The sequence below is a fragment of the Erythrolamprus reginae genome, chromosome 7 (assembly GCF_031021105.1).
Source record: "Erythrolamprus reginae isolate rEryReg1 chromosome 7, rEryReg1.hap1, whole genome shotgun sequence".
In the NCBI taxonomy this organism is placed as follows: domain Eukaryota; kingdom Metazoa; phylum Chordata; class Lepidosauria; order Squamata; family Dipsadidae; genus Erythrolamprus; species Erythrolamprus reginae.
The window spans coordinates 15,809,397-15,828,736 of record NC_091956.1 but is presented as its reverse complement, the minus strand read 5'-3'; the positions used below and the strand labels follow the sequence as shown (position 1 = coordinate 15,828,736).

Sequence of the window (19,340 nt, the reverse complement as noted above, 5' to 3'; positions counted from 1 at the left end):
CTAGGAATATTTGTATAAAGCAGAAGGCTAGACAGCGTGGCCTAGCGGTTTGGAAGCTGAACTAGGAATGGGGAAGCATTTGGAACGTTTTCACGCTCGGGAAAACTCAGAGGGTGATTTTGACTCTGCCATTCTCTTTTTTAAAAAATTAAAATAATTTTTTACTGATAAACATATGTATACATTACACACAAAACAAAGACATTTTAAAACATTGGACATTTGTGTAGCAAATTCACCCCTTTTGCCAGCCGAAGCACCCATTTTCACGCTGGTGGGATTCCCCTGAGGCTCCCCTCCATGGGAAACCCCACCTTTGGATTTTGCAATGCTGCAGGGGAATCCCAGCAGGGGAATCCCACCAGCGCGAAAACGGGCGCTTCAGCTGGCAACGGAAGTCCGGAGCCGGGGCATCCCAGCGGCGGCGGCGGGTTCATAAGGTGAAAATAGTTCGGAAGAAGAGGCAAAAAAATCTTAAACCCTGGGTTCGTATCTCGAAAAGTTTGTATGGCGAGGGGTTCGTAAGACGAGGTATCACTGTATTCTGACTCTTCCTTGTTTTTAATTTCCAGTGTTAGTTTGTCCATCTCTGCACAAGCTATTATTTTCTCTATTGTATCTTCTTCTGTCGGCACATTTTCATTTTTCCAATGTTGTGCGAATATCAATCTCACCGCAGTTGTTATGTGCAGGATCAAATAAGTCTGGCTTTTTTCAAATTTTCAAATTTTTGGTGTAGTAAGAAGAGTTCTGGGTTCTTTTCTATTTATTTCCTAGGATTTCCTCCAACCAGCTTTTAATTTTTTCTCAGAAAATCTTTGCTTTCTCACATTTCCTCCATAAATGATAATGAGAGCCGGATTCTATTTTACACTTCCAACATTTTGGATGTTAACTTTTTATCTATTTTAGCTAGTTGGACACGTGTTACATGCCATCTATAAAACATTTTAAACTAATTTAAACCAAAGACGCTGCCATTATCTTCTCATAATCTATCTCATAGGATTGCATGCAGTTCTTGATTTACAATTGTAATGGAGACCCCCCTAGATTTTCTCTGGCTGAGATATTTTAATAACTGTTTTGAGCTTTGTCCCACTTTACAATCTTTCTTGCTGCAGTTACACGAGTGACTGCAGTTGGCAAGTTAGGAAGACGGTCATTAAGAGAATCTGGCTTTCCTATTGACCTTGCTCGTTGGGAGGGTGGAAAAAGCAGCATCATAAATATGAGTCAGTTGCCAAGGTTCCAATGATTGATCACGTGATCACAGGCATACTACAACACTCGTGTGAAAATCAGTCCTAAGTCACTTTTTTTCAGTAACTTTGAATAGTCACTAAATGAAGTGTTATAAGTTAAGGACTACCTACTGTATTTTTCACAGTATAAGACACACTGGAGTATAAGATGCACCTTAGTTTTTGGGGAGGAAAGTAGGGAAAAGAATATGCTTACCAGGTATTCATCTGGCTAGCGTCCTTATTTTATATCCTGGTTAGAGCTTTAAAAAAACTTTATTTGGACAGAGTAACAATGAAAGAGCTTGCAAGCCAGTAAGAGCTGGGAACATCAATAGCACCTGGAAAGAAACATTCAGAGCAAATAGAGCAATGGAAAAAACCCAGCAAAGACTTAGGGCTTGGAAAACATTCTTTGCAGAGAGTAACAATATAAGAGCTTGCAAGCTGGCAAGAGCTGGGAACATTGTTAGCACCTGGTTAAGTCTGGAAAGAAACATTTGGAGCAAGTAAAGAATGAAAAAACACCTACAAAGATAGGGTTTGGGAGACATTCTTCACAGAGAGTAACAATGAAAGAGCTTGCAAGCTGGTAAGAGCTGGGAACATTTTTAGCATCTGGTTAGGGCAGGAAAGAAACTTATTTGGAGCAAGTTAAAGCAATGAAAAAACCTGCAAAGACTTAGGGCCTGGAAAACATTATTTGCAGAGAGAAGCAATGAAAGAGCCTGCAGCAGCTAGTTAGCAGCTAGTTAGGGCTGAAAAAAGGGGAGAGGAAGAAGGACGCACCCAAATTATCAGCCTCTTTTAGGCATCTTATACTCTGAAAAATATGGTACCTTTGCTACCACTTCGGAAATGGGAGTGTGTATGCATGGACAACGCTTCTGTGCATGTGCATAGCACTTTTGAATGAGGTCCAGGTGGGTGGGTGGGCGGAGCCTTCCGCCACCTGCCGCTATCAGTTCACATATCTATTGACTTTTTCTTGTCAGAATGATCATAAATGTGAGTCAGTTGTCGAACATCTGAATGCAAATCACATGACCATGATAGGGATGTCATTTTTTTTTCAATACCGTCGTAACTTTGAACGTTTACTAAATGAACTGTCACATATCGAGGAATGTCCGTATACGCTTGAGCAGGCTAATAGCGATTGCCAAGATGGGGAGAAAAAAGGAAGAACAATTTCTTCTAATGCTTCTGACTTGTAATTGAAAGGAGAAGACGAAAACCAAAATAACTCCTTTGAGGAATCAATCCGATTGTACTTAAACACTATAGAATAAATTGCTGAAAATAGGAACATGAATTATTGAAAGAGCTGCTGAATTCGATTTTTAAAAGGGAAGACGATTTTTAAAAAAGGATAATACAGGATAGCCATTACTCTAGCCAATTATGTCCAGGGGAGAAGAACATATAAAAAACCCAGGGCGAAGTCATCTAAATATGGTTTTCAAAGAACTAGAGCTTTGCATTTTCAACAGAATTTCATATTTCTTGATCTCAAACTTATTGAGTTACCTTCCTTTTAATATTTGTGAATCTTATCTTCAAATAATAATTGAACTTTTAAAAAATAGCTGAATGCAACTTCCTTTGGGCATATTACTATTACTATTAGTCTCCTCATTGTTCCTATCACCCATCTCCTCCCACTTATGACTGTGCGACTGTAACTTGTTGCTTGTATCCTTACGATTTATATTAATATTGATTGTTTCCTGATTGTTTTATTGTATCCTATGACAATCATTAAGTGTTGTGCCTCATGATTCTTTTTAAAAAATTTTTTACCTCATTATTCTTTTTTTAAAAAAATTTACCTCATGGTTCTTTTTAAAAAGCTTTTACCTCATGATTCTTGATGAATGTATCTTTTTCAAATGTACACTGAGAGCCAATACATCAAAGACAAATTCCTTGTATGTCCAATCACACTTGGCCAATAAAGAATTCTATTCTTCTATATAATTAGTCCTTGAACTTGCTAAAGCCTAGATATCAGAGGGTTGTTGTTAATGGCTAATGATTTAGCTTTACTAGATAAGTGGTCAAAGCAATGGAAACTGCAGTTTAATGTTTCCAAATATAAAAGAATGCACTTGGGGAAAAGGAATCCTCAATCTGAGTATTGTATTGGCAGTTCTGTGTTAGCAAAAACTTCAGAAGGGAAGGATTTAGAGGTAGTGATTTCCAACTGTCTCAAAATGGGTGAACAATGTGGTCAAGCAATAGGGAAAGCAAGTAGAATGCTTGGCTGCATAGCTAGAGGTATAACAAGCAGGAAGAGGGAGATTGTGATCCCGCTGGTAAGACCACATTTGGACTACTGTGTTCAGTTCTGGAGACCTCACCTACAAAAAGATATTGATAAAATTGGTGGAAGATCTTAAGCATAAAATTTATCAGGAAAGAATGAACTCAATGTGTGTAGTCTGGAGGACAGAAGGGAAAGGGGGGACACGATTGAAACATTTAAATATGTTAAAGGGTTAAATAAGGTTCAGGAGGGAAGTGTTTTTAATAGGAAAGTGAACACAAGAACAAGGGGGCACAATCTGAGGTTAGCTGGGGGAAAGATCAGAAGCAACATGAGAAAACATTATTTTACTGAAAGAGTGCTAGATGCTTGAAACAAACTTCCAGCAGACGTGGTTGGTAAATCCACAAGAACTGAATTTAAACACTCCTGGGATAAACATATATTCAATCTTTTTTTTTTTTTTAAATAAATTTTATTGATTTTATAAGTTTACAAAAAACAAACGTATAACAGTGCACAGTGCATGTGCCCATCACCAAACAACACACCCCCCCCATCACCCCCACCACCCCTATAGAAGGATTCAAAGACTTTTGAATTATTTGTCTATCTATTAATCCTTGGCTCTATCTTGAACGCTTTTTTTTACTAAAAGAGTGATTGTAGTTTATTTTTCGTATTTACATATATTCAATCTTAGGATAAAATACAGGAAATAGTATAAGGGCAGATTAGATGGGCCATGAGGTCTTTTTCTGCTGTCAAACGTCTATATTTCTATTCCTGTTGCTGAGACAGTTGTTAAGTGATTTTTGCCTCATTTTACAACCAATGTCTCTGGATTCCATTTTGCGACCTTCTGTCAAGCATTGTCAGTGGGGAAGCCAGATTCACTTAACCACTATGTCCCAAACATACCAATACACTTAGCAACCATGGCAAGAAAGAACAAAACTCCCTTAATCAATGTTACACGCAGCAGCATGAATTTTGGTCTCCGTGAAATTTTGGGCCACCAATACAGTCACCAATTTATGAGTAGATCTACGGCCTATTGCCTTCAACAATGGAATTCTGTAAGTTCATCAGTAGGAAAGTAAATTTAATGTCTCAGATCTTCAAGCCTGCCTGGTCAAGGGACAGGGTCACCTGAGTGATTTTATTTGTACTGGAAGGCTTTGTCTTGTTTCCATAACATTTGTCTTTAGTTGCTGTGTTTAGCCAGTTCTAATCATTGGCACTGCAACTGAATAATGTAAGCTAATAGCTCTTCCATCGAGGGATCTCTCAGTGCTTGAGAGGATCAGAATTGCAGAAAGAAACAATTGCTGCCAATTGTGTATATTGCACAAATCAAAAAGAGGGCGTTGAAAATATTTACTGACCCCTCGCATCCTGGACATAAACTGTTTCAACTCCTACTCTCAAAACGTCGCTACAGAGCACTGCACATCAAGACAACTATACACAAGAACAGGTTTTTCCCGAACGCCATCACTCTGCTAAACAAATAATTCCCTCAACACTGTCAAACTTTTTACTAAGTCTCCACTTCTATTTCTACTAGTTTTTTTTCTCACCATTCCTATCACTCTTTTCCTCTCACTTAGGACTGTATGACTGTAACTTGTTGCTCTTTTCTTAAGATTTTTATTAATATTTAATGTTTCTTCATTGCTTATTTGATCCCTTTGACAATCATTAAGTGTTGTACCACATGATTCTTGACAAATGTATCTTTTTCTTTTATGTACACTGAGAGCATATGCACCAAAGCAAATTCCTTGTGTGTCCAATCACACTTGGCCAATAAAGAATTCTATTCTATTCTATTCTATTCTATTCTGATGAGAATCTCTGAGCAACTCCTCTGATCCTATCTTTTAATTATCCGTGGGTATAGAAATGTCGGTGTTTTGAATCTGTGTTGTCTCGATAAGGCTTCTACTTTCTTTTTTATTTTTTCTCTCCTAATTTTTATTCATTCATTTTTCAATATACACATCAATGAACCTTTTTACAGTACAGTGTCTTGCAGTATTGGTTGGTTGGTTGGTTGGATTTCTATGCCGCCCCTCTCCAAAGACTGTGTTTTGAACTGGAAAAGATGCAAAAAAGGGCAACAAGAATGATCAAGGAAATGGAGCCCCTCCCTTATGAAACCAGGTGGCAACACCTTGATCTCTTCAGCCTTGAAAGACGGTGTTTAAGAGGTGACTTGATCGAAGTGTATAAAATCATGCATGGGATAGAAAAGGTGGATAGAGAAAAATTCTTTTCTCTATCACACGATACTAGAACGAGGGGGCACTCCCTAAAGCTCATAGGTAAGAAAACAAGGACAAATAAAGGGAAATATTTCTTCACCCAGAGGGTCGTTGGTTTATGGAATTCACTTCCAGAAGAGGTCATGACAGCTGTCAGCCTGGAAAGCTTCAACGCAGGATTAGACAGATTCATGGATGCCAAGTGTATTGGTGGTGATTGAAACGGATGTCTATGTTGGTTGAGGCAGGCAGGATTCCCTTGGGTCCCACTTGTTGGGGGTTGAGGGAAAGGGAGGGTTTTGCCTTCTCTTTCTGCTCAAGATCCCCACGGACAATTGGTGGGCCACTGTGTGACACAGAATGCTGGACTCAATGGGTTGTGGTTCAACTCAGCATGGCTCTTCTTCTGTTCTTATGTGTCATATGTATCGTACGGTTATTTATATTTACTTCTATACATCTTTATTTTTATGCTCTAACCACTTATACCAACTATTCCACACCTCATAAGATTCTGTTTCCTCTTTGCCTTTCATTTTCAAAGAGAGCCTGTACATCTCTGCACATTTGGGTATTTTATGTATAATCCTTTCATCACTTGGTGTATTTTCAAGTTTCCAATATTGAGTGCATACATTTCTTGCTGCGGTTATTATTTGTAAAATGATGTACTGGAGTTGTTTCTTTATCTTGTTGTTAATGATTCCAAATAGGAATCATTAAATTCTATTTGTTCTCTTATAATTTTTTGTAGCCCTCTCCTTATCTGTTCCCAATCCTTCTTCACCTTAGGACATTGCCACCACATGTGATAAAAAGTTCCTTCTTTCCTTTTGCATGAATCCCAGCGACCAGTTAGGTCCTACAGAGTGGGCCTTCTCCAGGTCCCATCAACTAAACAATGTCATTTGGGGGGCCCCAGGGGAAGAGCCTGGCCCTCTGGAACCAACTCCCCCCAGAGATTAGAATTGCCCCTACCCTCCTCGCCTTTTGTAAGCTCCTTAAAACCCACCTCTGCCGTCAGGCATGGGGAAACTGAGATACTCTTTCCCCCTATGCCTTTACCATTTATGCATGGTATGTTTGCTTGTAGGTATGATTGGTTTTAAAATAAGGGCTTTTTAGTTGTTGTAGTATTGGATTTACATGCTGTTTTTATTATTGTTGTTAGCCGCCCTGAGTCTACGGAGAGGGGCGGCATACAAATCCAATAAATAAATAAATACATTTCCAGCAGTTTTATACTAGTATACATTTTTGCCAATTCTTGTAAATTAAAGGCTTCTACTTTCACCAGCTTTCCTGGTTTATGGAAACAAAATGAAAGCCTTGGGAGAAATTGTTTGCATTATCTACAACAGGGGTGTCGAATTCAATGCCAGTGAGCCAGATCCAGCCCACAAGGTGCTTAGAAGTATTGGGCTGCCCCTAGTATGCTTGGGATCGGCTGTCCAGTAGCGGGAACGGTGATGCGTATGCATCTGCATGTCCCCAGTGAGCCCACACGCACCCCCGCGCACCCCTGCACAAGAATCAGTGATTTTCAGTGATTTTTGGCCTTTCTTTGCTTCTGTGCATATGTGAAAACAAAGAAATCAGCGAAAATCACCAAAATCCCAGGTGTGTGAACATCCTCACATGAGATTTTGGCAGTTTTTGCCGATTTCTTTGTTTCCACGCACGGGCAGAAACAAATTCTCGCACGGAGGTGCATATGCCCGCTGCCGCCCGTGCGCATGCTCACACCAGCCTCTGAGACCAATCCGGTAAAGAAAGGTAAGTGCGACCACTGGTTGGCAGATCTGGCAAACGGCGTCTGCCCTCAGGGTAAGAAACCCCCCTGTGGTGCCTCTGCCAGTGAAAACCTGGCTTCCTAGCTCTGTTTCCAGCTGCGACGGCCTCCTGCAACCCTCTGACAGAAAAAATGGAGCTCAGGATTCCGTTTTTGCTGGCGGAGTGCCCCTGACATGAGTGACATTGAGCAGGCCACTCCCACTCTGGCCACACCCACTCCGGCCCTCTAAGGTCAAACACGACCTGGCTGTGGCCCTCAGTGAAACCGGGTTTCACACCTCTGACTTCCAAGGCTGCAGAGTTGCAATTTTTTTTCCTCCCTCAAAATGCACATCAAATTATTTATGGATGTCCCAGTAAATTTAGGTCACTTTCAGAGTCAGGACACATAAATAATTCTTCACTGGTCTGATCGTTTTGATGTGAATGGGTCAGGGAAAGGAATTTTAAAAACCTAAATGGGAGGACGTGAAAAAGTTATCTTAGAATGGAAGCATACGTCATACGGACCATAAAATAAGGTGAAAATGGTTTTCTCTCACATCCAAAGGTTTATAAAATTTTGTAAACTATAGAACTGACGGAAGAAGCTAATATATTTGCTATGTCACCCCTATAAAATCCTTCTTAAAGTCTACACACTCTGTTCTATTGTGCGTCTCTCAGTAAAACAAAATTCTGAGAGCAGTGGAAGTGATGTGCCGGTGCCTGGAGGCTGTTGGGGCCTGGATGGGTGTCAACAAACTCAAACTCAACCCAGACAAGACGGAGTGGCTGTGGGTTTTGCCTCCCAAGGACAATTCCATCTGTCCATCCATTACCCTGGGGGGAGAATCATTGACCCCCTCAGAGAGGGTCCGCAACTTGGGCGTCCTCCTCAATCCACAGCTCACATTAGAAAAACACCTTTCAGCTGTGGCGAGGAGGGCGTTTGCCCAGGTTCGCCTGGTGCGCCAGTTGCGGCCTTATTTGGACCGGGAGTCATTGCTCACAGTCACTCATGCCCTCATCACCTCGAGGCTCGACTACTGTAACGCTCTCTACATGGGGCTGCCTTTGAAAAGTGTTCGGAAACTTCAGATCGTGCAGAATGCAGCTGCGAGAGCAATTATGGGCATCTCCAAGTATGCCCATATCACTCCAACACTCCGCAGTCTGCATTGGCTGCCGATCAGTTTCCGGTCACAATTCAAAGTGTTGGTTATGACCTATAAAGCCCTTCATGGCACCGGACCAGAATATCTTCGGGACCGCCTCCTGCCGCACGAATCCCAGCGACCGGTTAGGTCCCACAGAGTTGGCCTTCTCCGGGTCCCGTCGACTAAACAATGTCGTCTGGCGGGACCCAGGGGAAGAGCCTTCTCTGTGGGGGCCCCGACCCTCTGGAACCAGCTCCCCCCTGAGATTAGGATTGCCCCCACCCTCCCTGCCTTTCGTAAACTCCTTAAGACCCACCTTTGCCATCAGGCATGGGGGAACTAAAACACCTCACCCTTGCCCATGTTGTTTTGTTGATTGATTGACTGTGTGCCTGTTTTTTATATATACTGTTTTTATGAGATTATTAATTTTAAATTGGAACTAGATGGGTGGGCATTGGATTTGGTATTATGTACTGTACTGTTTTTTATTATTGTTGTGAGCCGCCCCGAGTTTGCGGAGAGGGGCGGCATATAAATCCAATAAACCTAACCTAACCTAAGTTAATTTGTAATATTTATCTCCAGGGTATTTCCAGAATGAATATAATATTCCGTATCTTATTACTTCCTATTTTAAAATAACCCATCACATTTGATTGCGGAAGAACTCACTGGTGATTGTATAAATTCTGTTCTGTATGTATTTGGAGGAATGATGACTGGGCATGAGAGATAAATTGAAGACTGTAGGAGAAATCATTAGGAGTTGAATGTCAAAGGGTTATAAAAAAAGGTAGGAGAGAGAGGGGTGATGGATAATACATAATGATAGAGAAATGATAGATAGATGATAGATAGGCAGGCAGGCAGGAAGGCAGTGATAGAAAAAGAGGAGAGATGATAGATAGAGAGATGATAGATAGAGAGATGATAGATAGATAGAGAGGGGGGGAGAGATGATAGAGAAAGATGATAGATGATAGAGAGAAGATAGATAGACAGACAGACAGACAGACAGACAGACAGACAGACAGACAGACAGACAGACAGACAGACAGACAGACAGACAGAAAAACAGACATTGTGTTTCCCCCAAAATAAGAGCCTGTCTTATATTTTTTAAAATCCTGAAATAAGTGCTTGGCCTTATTGCCATGTACTCAAAAGCCTGATTGGGCTTATTATCAGGGATGTCTTATTTTGGGGAAAACAGGGTAGATGATAGATAGATAGATAGATAGATAGATAGATAGATAGATGGATGGATGGATGGATGGATGGATGGATGGATGGATGGATGGATGGATGGTAGATGAGAGGGGGATGATAGAAATAGATGATAGATAGATAGATAGATAGATAGATAGATAGATAGATAGATAGATTAGATAGATAGATAGATAGATAGATAGATAGATAGATAGATAGATAGATAGATAGATAGATAGATAGATAGATAGATATGATAGATGATGCATATATGATACAAGATAGAGAAACAGATGACAGACAGATGATATATAAATGATAAATAAATGATAGATAGGCAGGCAGGCTATGATGATAATGATAGATGATGATGATAATGAATCAGATAGACAGACAGACAGAATATACCATAGATGATGATAGATAGATGATAGGTTGACAGACCAATGATACATAATTGTTGAATGTGAATGAATTATTTTTAATGTTACAGGGTTTTTAGAGTACTTAACTATATTAATTGGATTTTAGATTTTGATATTCTATACCGTTTTTTATTATGTTGTGAGCCGCCCCGAGTCCTCGGAGGGGGGCGGCATACACATCCAATAAATAAATAATGAGAGAGGGAGAGAAAGAGAGAGAGAGAAAGAGAGAGAGAGAGAGAGATGATATATAGATACAGATACTGTACAGATATAGACACACCATTCCTAAATACTGTTCAAACAAGCAAATGAAGACAGTCACATTTTTGGTAACCCCTGTAGAGCCCCATCACAGGAAAGCCCTTTGAGAGGAACCTGTTACAAGCTCCCGTCTGCTTTTCCAGAAGTTCTTTCAAAAACATTGAACAGTGGTTAAAGTTCAACTCCACGTTGGCTACTTGAGCCGCAGACTATATTATATTCTGAGGATGAGGTCATTCTTCCTGTTTCATTCTTAGGTCATTGTTCTTTCCCTTAGGGCGATTCTCTGACTAATTCTACTCAGATATGTCTGTGGTCCATAAAATGACCTTATTAGGTTTCTTTCCCAAATATTATTATTTGTGCTTTCTGCTAACATGGATAAAGAGACAGGCAAAAATCAGGTATTTTTTTTCCTCCCTAAAAGGAATTATTCTGACACACTCCTCCCTCGTTTTCTGCTGTGGTTTTTTTGTTTCTGTTTTCCTCCTCTTTGAAAGCCAAACTATTATTATTATTATTATTATTATTATTATTATTATTATTTATTTATTTATTTATTTGTTTATTGGATTTGTATGCCGCCCCTCTCCGCAGACTCGGGGCGGCTAACAACAGCAGTAAAACAGTATAACAAAATCCAATACTAAAAACAGTTAAAAAACCCATTATATAAAAACCAATCATACATACAAACGTACCTTGCATAAAATTATAGAGGCCTAGGGGCAAAGTGTATCTCAGTTCCCCCATGCCTGGCGGCAGAGGTGGGTTTTAATCAGCTTACGAAAGGCAAGGAGGGTGGGGGCAATTCTAATCTCTGGAGGGAGTTGGTTCCAGAGGGTCGGGGCTGCCACAGAGAAGGCTCTTCCTCTGGGTCCTGCCAAGCGACATTGTTTGGTTGAAGGGACCCGGAGGAGACCCACTCTGTGGGACCTAACTGATCGCTGGGATTCGTGCAGCAGAAGGAGGTCCCTGAGTTAATCTGGTCCGGTGCCATGAAGGGCTTTATAGGTCATAAGCAACACTTTGAATTGTGACCGGAAACTGATCGGCAACCAATGCAGACTGCGGAGTGTTGGAGTAACATGGGCATATTTGGGAAAGCCCATGATTACTCTCGCAGCTGCATTCTGCATGATCTGAAGGTTCCGAACACTTTTCAAAGGTAGCCCTATATATTTTATTGATATTTATACTATATAACTGTACCTATATATATATTGCAGGTGCCTGAGATCATCAGCACCATCAGACAAGCAGGGAAGATGTCCCGCCAGGAAGATTTCCAGAGCCAAGCGGAAGATCCTTTTAGCAAGAAGTTTGAGGTGTTGTTTTGCGGTCGAGTGACGGTCGCGCACAAAAACGCCCCTCCGGCCCTCATTGATGAATGCATCGAGAAATTCAACGATGTGAGTTATACCAAAAAGCTGGACGTGTCCTGTCAACATGACAGCGCCGATCACTCCGCTGGATTTTCCATCAGTGAGAAATTCCGCTCGGTCTTCCAACCTTTGGCGAGCGAAGACGAGGCCGCTAAACCCTTGAGGAAATCTTCCTCTCAGCCCGGACTCCCTTCTTTTGCACCCAGAAAGGACATGCAAACCTGGAACTTGAGGAGTCACAGCTTCGCCAGATCCTTGGATGAAGACGACGTCGTGACTCTCAACTTGAAAAGTCAATTTATCCAGGGGCAAAACGTACAGCCGACAGATATTGCTGGGAACCGGATTATGTTGTTCACGGTAAAAACCTGGTTTTGTTTGCTTAGTGTTCCTGATTGTTGCTGTATTGCTAATGGTTAAATTCTGCAGATCATTGAGAAGGGAGTAAGTTTTGAGCGGGGTTTAGAATGTAATAGGCCCACATGTTGTGATCCTTGGAGCAGGGGTAGGTAAAGTTGGCTCTTCTATGACTTGTGGACTTCAACTCCCAGAATTCCTGAGCTAATCATACCAGCTCAGGAATTCTGGGAGTTGAAGTCCACATATCATAGAAGAGCCAACTTTGCCTACCCCTGAGTAAAGTGACTAGATTATAAATTCGGACACCATCGCCAGGGTGGGCATGGACAGACGACTAATAAAATTCTACAGAACTTTACCTCAGCATTAGGATTGTGCAGGGGTAGGCAAACTTGGCTTTTATGACATGTGGACGTCAACTCCACATGACGTTTAAAATGCTTTTTCATTTTGTTAAGTTGTCTAGAACAATAGTAAAGCAGTCTTTAAAAAATCAGTCTAATAATTTCAACATTCTACAAACATTGATAGTTATTGACTTATCTCCTTGCATCCAGTTTGGCGTGGCTTATTTTGTGGGTGTGGCTTGCTGGCCATGAGACCAGGTGGGAGTGGCTTGATGATCATGTGATGGGGTGGCTTAAAGGTCATGTGACTTTCTTAAAGGTGGCCAACTTGACATCACTCAAGTCAAGGGTTAGGGTTAGGGTGCCTGGCCTCTCCTCGCCTCAAAGAAATACAAGAACAAGAACAGTTTTTTCCCGAACGCCATTACTCTACTAAACAAATAATTCCCTCAACACTGTCAGACTTTCTAATAAATCTGCACTTCTATTCTACTAGTTTTTCTCATCATTCCTATCACCCATTTCCTCCCATGTTGACTGTATGACTATAACTTGTTGCGTATATCCTAAGATTTTTATTAATATTGCTTCTTCATTGCTTATTTGACCCCTATGACAATCATTAAGTGTTGTACCACATGATTCTTGACAAATGTATATTTTATTTTATGTACGTTGAGAGCATATGCACCAAGACGAATTCCTTGTGTGTCCAATCACACTTGGCCAATAAAAATTCTATTCTATTCTATTCTATTCTATTTACTATTACTGAACATCCAAAATATATCCTTTAATTCTATGTATACATGCCATATGTGCACATACATATTACAGGCACACAAAAATATAAACACACACACGCACGCACAGCTCTTCTAAAATTATACACATTCAACCTCTGATATGACTGTATGTATGTTTTTTATATTGGGGTTCCTTGCTTTTAGATTTTTAAATGTACAATTGTTATTTTAGATTCTAATTATTAGATTTATCATTATATATTGTTTTTATCACTGTTGTGAGCCGCCCCGAGTCTGCGGAGAGGGGCGGCATACAAATCTAATTAATAATAATAATAATAATAATAATAATAATAATAATAATAACCTCATCTACTGCGATAGGAAAAACATACCCAGAGCCCAGAAGGGAAAAAAAGAAAAAAAATCAAAATTTTTCTACCGGTTCTGCCTACCTGACCAAACATTTTCTACCTGTTCTGCGTACCTGAACGTACCCATAAGAGCCCATCACTGGTTAGAAACCACCCCTGACCCTAAATATGAAGCGTCTTTCAAGATGCCTGTGTAACTACCATGGCTTCCTGGAATAGATGTAGCATTTCTTTCAGTTTAAGGAAATGGGTTATGGTGTAACACAAAGAAAACACTTCTGACCTTACACAACCTACTTTGTTGGGCAACTTGCAATTCTCCCTATTTATGAGGAATGAAGGTTTACGGTAGGTCAAAAGGAGGCCTTGATTTTAGAAGAACAGAATAACAGAGTTGGAAGGGACCTTGGAGGTCTTCTAGTCCAACCCCCTGCTCAGACCATACATCCCTTTAGACAAATGGCTATCCAGTCTCTTCTTAACAACGTCCATTATTGGAGCTGGACTTCTGGAGGCAAGCTATCTGTTCCACTGATCAATTGTTCCGTCAGGAAATTTCTCCTTGTTATTAGGTTTCTTCTCTCCTTGATCAGTTTCCATCCGTTGCTTCTTCTCCTGGCTGCAGGAGAATAGTTTGACCTCCTCTTCTGTGGGGCAGTCCCTGAGATAGAAACATAGAAGACTGACGGCAGAAAAAGACCTCATGGTCCATCTAGTCTGCCCTTATACTATTTCCTGTATTTTCTCTTACAATGGATCTATGTTTATCCCAGGCATGTTTAAATTCAGTTACTGTGGATTTACCAACCACGTCTGCTGGAAGTTTGTTCCAAGCATCTACTACTCTTTCAGTAAAATAATATTTTCTCACGTTGCTTTTGATCTTTCCCCCAACTAACTTCAGATTGTGTCCCCTTGTTCTTGTGTTCAGTTTCCTAGTAAAAACACTTCCCTCCTGGACCTTATTTAACCCTTTAACACATTTAAATGTTTCGATCGTGTCCCCCCTTTTCCTTCTGTCCTCCAGACTATACAGATTGAGTTCATTAAGTCTTTCCTGATACGTTTCATGCTTAAGACCTTCCACCATTCTTGTAGCCCGTCTTTGGACCCGTTCAATTTTGTCAATATCTTTTTGTAGGTGAGGTCTCCAGAACTGAACACAGTACTCCAAATGTGGTCTCACCAGCATTCTATATAAGGGGATCACAATCTCCCTCTTCCTGCTTGTTATACCTCTAGCTATGCAGCCAAGCATCCTACTTGCTTTTCCTACTGCCCGACCACACTGCTCACCCATTTTGAGACTGTCAGAAATCACTACCCCTAAATCCTTCTCTTCTGAAGTTTTTGTTAACACAAAACTGCCAATGCAATACTCAGATTGAGGATTCCTTTTCCCCAAGTGCATTATTTTACATTTGGAAACATTAAACTGCAGTTTCCATTGCTTTGACCATTTATCTAGTAAAGCTAAATCATTTACCATGTTACAGACCCTACCAGGAATATCAACCCTATTGCACATTTTAGAGTCATCGGCAAATAGGCAAACCTTTCCTACCAAAACCTCCCCTATGTCACTCACAAACATATTAAAGATATTGGAACACTACTACTATGTCGCCCCAAGTCCTTCTTTTCATTAAACTGGGCATACACATTTCCAGGAATTTATTACAAAACGGTTATAGATTATGATGATACTCCCAGTGATGGGCTTCTACAGGTAGGGTCAGGTACGCAGAATTGTTAGAAAAATTTTGATTTATTTTTTTTCTTTTTTTCCCCTTCTGGGCTCTGGGTATGTTTTTCCTATCGCAGTAACTGAGTTTGAATGTGTATAATTTTAGAAGAGCTGTGTGTTTGTACATACACATTCAGTTTATATAGTAGATAATGCATTTTTGTGTGTGATAGATATTGATAGGCGATACATGAATGAATGATAGGTAGGTAGGTAGGTAGGTAGATAAAAACCCACCACTGCTTCAGAGCTTTGTTACTACTCAGCTCAGTGTGCAAAATGCCTGCAAGCTTTAACACGCATCACATCGGTGAAGAGTTTCCGAATAAACGTAAGCAGCAGAGAGTGAAAAACGGGCCCATTCAAAATGCTTCCACAGATTATGAGGTAATGTCTCATAGTCCGCTTGCTTAAGACCGCGGACATCTACGTTTGCTCAAACAGTTGTGGTCCAAAATTGCAGCCTGGGATCTGGATACCTGCAGGATCACATATTTCCGACAGGTGCCTATTTATCCCCCTTTTTATGCCTTTAAAGCAGTTTGTACAATAGCTAAAACTCCCACGGTGACGTTGCCTTCTTGCAGCAAAACAAGATTTATGTCAATTGGACACCCAGTCTAGTAATGCTTCGAACTATTTAAAATTAAGTTTGCTTGTGGAAACCATGTAAAAGAAAAGCAGGGGAGATGGAGATTTAGAGGCTGTGCTTGTGAGAAATCACTCCATTGCAAGTTTTGCTCCTTATTTATTTATTTATTTATTTGTTTGTTTGTTTGTTTGTTTGTTTGTTTGTTTATTCATTCATTCATTCATTCATTCATTCATTCATTCATTCATTGGATTTGTATGCCGCCCCTCTCCGTAGACTCGGGGCGGCTAACAACAATGATAAAAAACAGCATGTAACAATCCAATTAATAAAACAACTAAAAACCCTTATTATAAAACCAAACATACACACAAAGATACCATGCATAACTTGTAATGGCCTAGGGGGAAGGAATATCTTAACTCCCTCATTCCTGGCGGCATAAGTGAGACTTGAGTAGTTTACGAAAGACAGGGAGGGTGGGGGCAGTTCTAATCTCTGTGGGGAGTTGGTTCTAGAGGGCTGGGGCCCCCACAGAGAAGGCTCTTCCCCTGGGGCCCGCCAAACAACATTGTTTAGTCGGAGCTGGAGAAGGCCAACTCTGTGGGACCTTATCGGTCACTGGGATTCGTGCGGTAGCAGGCGGTTCCGGAGGTAATCTGGTCCAATGCCATGTAGGGCTTTAAAGATCATGACCAACACTTTGAATTGTGACCGGAAATTGATCGGCAACCAATGCAGACTGCGGAGAGTTGGTGTAACGTGGGCATACCTGGGGAAGCCCATGATTGCTCTCGCAGCTGCATTCTGCACGATCTGAAGTTTCCGAACACTGTTCAAAGGTAGCCCCATAAATAAAATAAATAAATAAATTATTGGTCTTTTAAATTTCATTTTTCAGCTTGTCTGTGTGGGTGGGTGCTCCCACTTACCGTATTTTTTGGAGTATAAGACGCACCAGAGTATAAGATGCACCTTAGTTTTTGTGGAGGAAAATAGGGAAAAGAATCTGCTTACCAGATAGTCATCTGGCTAGCGTCCTTAGCCAGCACATTATTTTACCCCCTGGTTAGGGCTTAAAAAAAACTTTATTCAGAGAGAGTAGCAATGAAAGAGCTTGCAAGCCAGTAAGAGCTGGGAACATTGTTAGGGCTGGAAAGAAACATTGAGATGCGCACACATCTCCGCGTGCCCAATGCATGCATGTGCATGCAGGTGTGAGATTTTGCTTCTGCGCATGTTGAACAAGTGAAATCTCACGCAAGGATCCTTGCGCGTGCAAGATTTTGCCAGATTTTGGGTGTTTCTTTGCTTCTGTGCATGCGCGAGAGCGTCCTCGCATGGGATTTCCCTTGCTGTGCATGCGCAGAAGCAAAATTTTGTGCTGGCGAGTGCTCGTGCGCAACAATCTCGGAGGATATATCAGTAGTGGCTGGTGAGTGAGTGGGGGTTGACGCTACTGTCACTACCAGTGCACTGCACTTCCAGCTTTGAGTCTCATTCATTCATTCATTCATTTATTAGATTTGTATGCTGCCCCTCTCCATAGACTCGGATGTACTCATGTGTACATCAGTAGTGGGTTCCTACCCGAACAGTAAGGGACGGTACACCAGTAGTAAAATTTGAGCTGTGTGCACAGCTTGGGATCTCTAATGTGCATGTGAGCGCAAACCAGTGAGATTTTGCTTCTGTTCATGCGCAGGAAACAAAATCTCGTGAGGGAACCTGTGCACGCACAAGATTTTGGTGATTTTTTTTGCTTCTATGCTTGCGCAGAAACAAAAAGTTGCCACAATCTCTCATGTGCTTGTTTTCCCTTATGGGATTTGGCTTCCTGCATGTGCAAAGAAGCCAAATCTCACTGGGTTGCACCCACACGCACACCCAAGACCCCAAGCTGCGCACACAGCTCAACCTTGACTACCGGTGTACCGTTCCCTACCGTTACAGCAGGAACCCACTATTGATGTTCATGCAGAATGCTTCGAGCCTACCGACTTAAAAATGGGCATAACGTTAGGGCTGCATTATGGACATTGTTTTTGAGTGGTGCGGTGGCCCTAGGGCAATGATGGAGAACCTATGGTATGGGTGCCACAGGTGGCATGCGGAGCCATATCTGCTGGCAGGCAAGCTGTTGTCCTGGCCTAGCTCCAACATGCATGTTTGTGCTGGCCAGATGATTTTTGGCTCACACAGAGGCTCTGGGAGGGTGTTTTTGGCTTCCAGAGAGCCTCCAGGAAAATGGGGGATGGCGTTTTTACCTTCCTCCAGCTCTAGGGAAGCCTTTGGAGCCCAGGGAGGCTGAAATACGAGCCTACTGGGCTCACCAGAAGTTGGGAAACAGGCCGTTTCTGGTCTCCAGGGGGTAGGGGAAAGTCTTCTCGCCCTCCCGGGGCATTGAATTATTAGTGTGGGCACTCGCGCACATACCCTTTCAATACCCGAGGAAAAAAAAGTTCACCATCCCTGCCCTAGGGAGTAGAGCTCTCATCTCACAATCAGGAGGCTGTGAGTTTGATTCTAGGTAGAAGCAGTTATTTCTCTCTCTGGGCACAATGAGAAAAAAATCTGCTGAACAAAACCTTTGCTTTGGCGATGGGAAGAGTGAACACCCTGCTAGCTCCATTCGGTTGCCCAGATTCCACCCCACAAGGGATTATGAGGTCGTTAAATGATGCTGATGCTGATTATTGATCTTTTTTTTTCATTCTTTTCAGATTGGGCAGTCCGAAGTTTACATCATAAGTCCCGAAACCAAAAAAGTAGTTATTGAGAAAAGCTTTAAAGAAATTTCCTTTTGCTCTCAGGTATATCCACTTTCTCGTTGCTTTTTTTGTTGTTGTTCTCTTCTCTCTGATTTCTCTGTTGGTTTTCATATATTATTATTATTATTATTATTATTATTATTATTATTATTATTATTATTATTATTATTATTATTATTATGTCAGTACAACACAGCAAACAAGATCCCTATGCTGGATTTCGTATTTCATCACCAGTCGGGCGCTTCCCAAGCACCTAGGACTGCATGATGTAGCGGCGAATTATGTGTGCCGATCCCAGTAAAGCAGCCTTTTGCAATTGACAGATGGAGATTTTGTCAATTCCGATGGTTTTCAAATGTCCGCTGAGATCCTGTGGTACTGCGTCCAGCGTGCCAAGT

General features: G+C 41.3%; 1 protein-coding gene across 4 annotated transcripts in view; it reads left to right on the top strand.

Annotated features, from left to right (window-relative positions):
- Positions 1-19,340, top strand: part of TBC1D1 (TBC1 domain family member 1) — a 108,669-nt gene that overhangs the window by 36,530 nt on the left and 52,799 nt on the right. For all 4 annotated transcript variants that reach the window (XM_070757094.1, XM_070757095.1, XM_070757096.1 and 1 more), the window contains 2 exons: positions 11,847-12,362; positions 18,892-18,981. In XM_070757094.1, the coding sequence (XP_070613195.1) occupies positions 11,847-12,362; positions 18,892-18,981 (606 nt within the window). The remainder of the gene's footprint in view (positions 1-11,846; positions 12,363-18,891; positions 18,982-19,340) is intronic.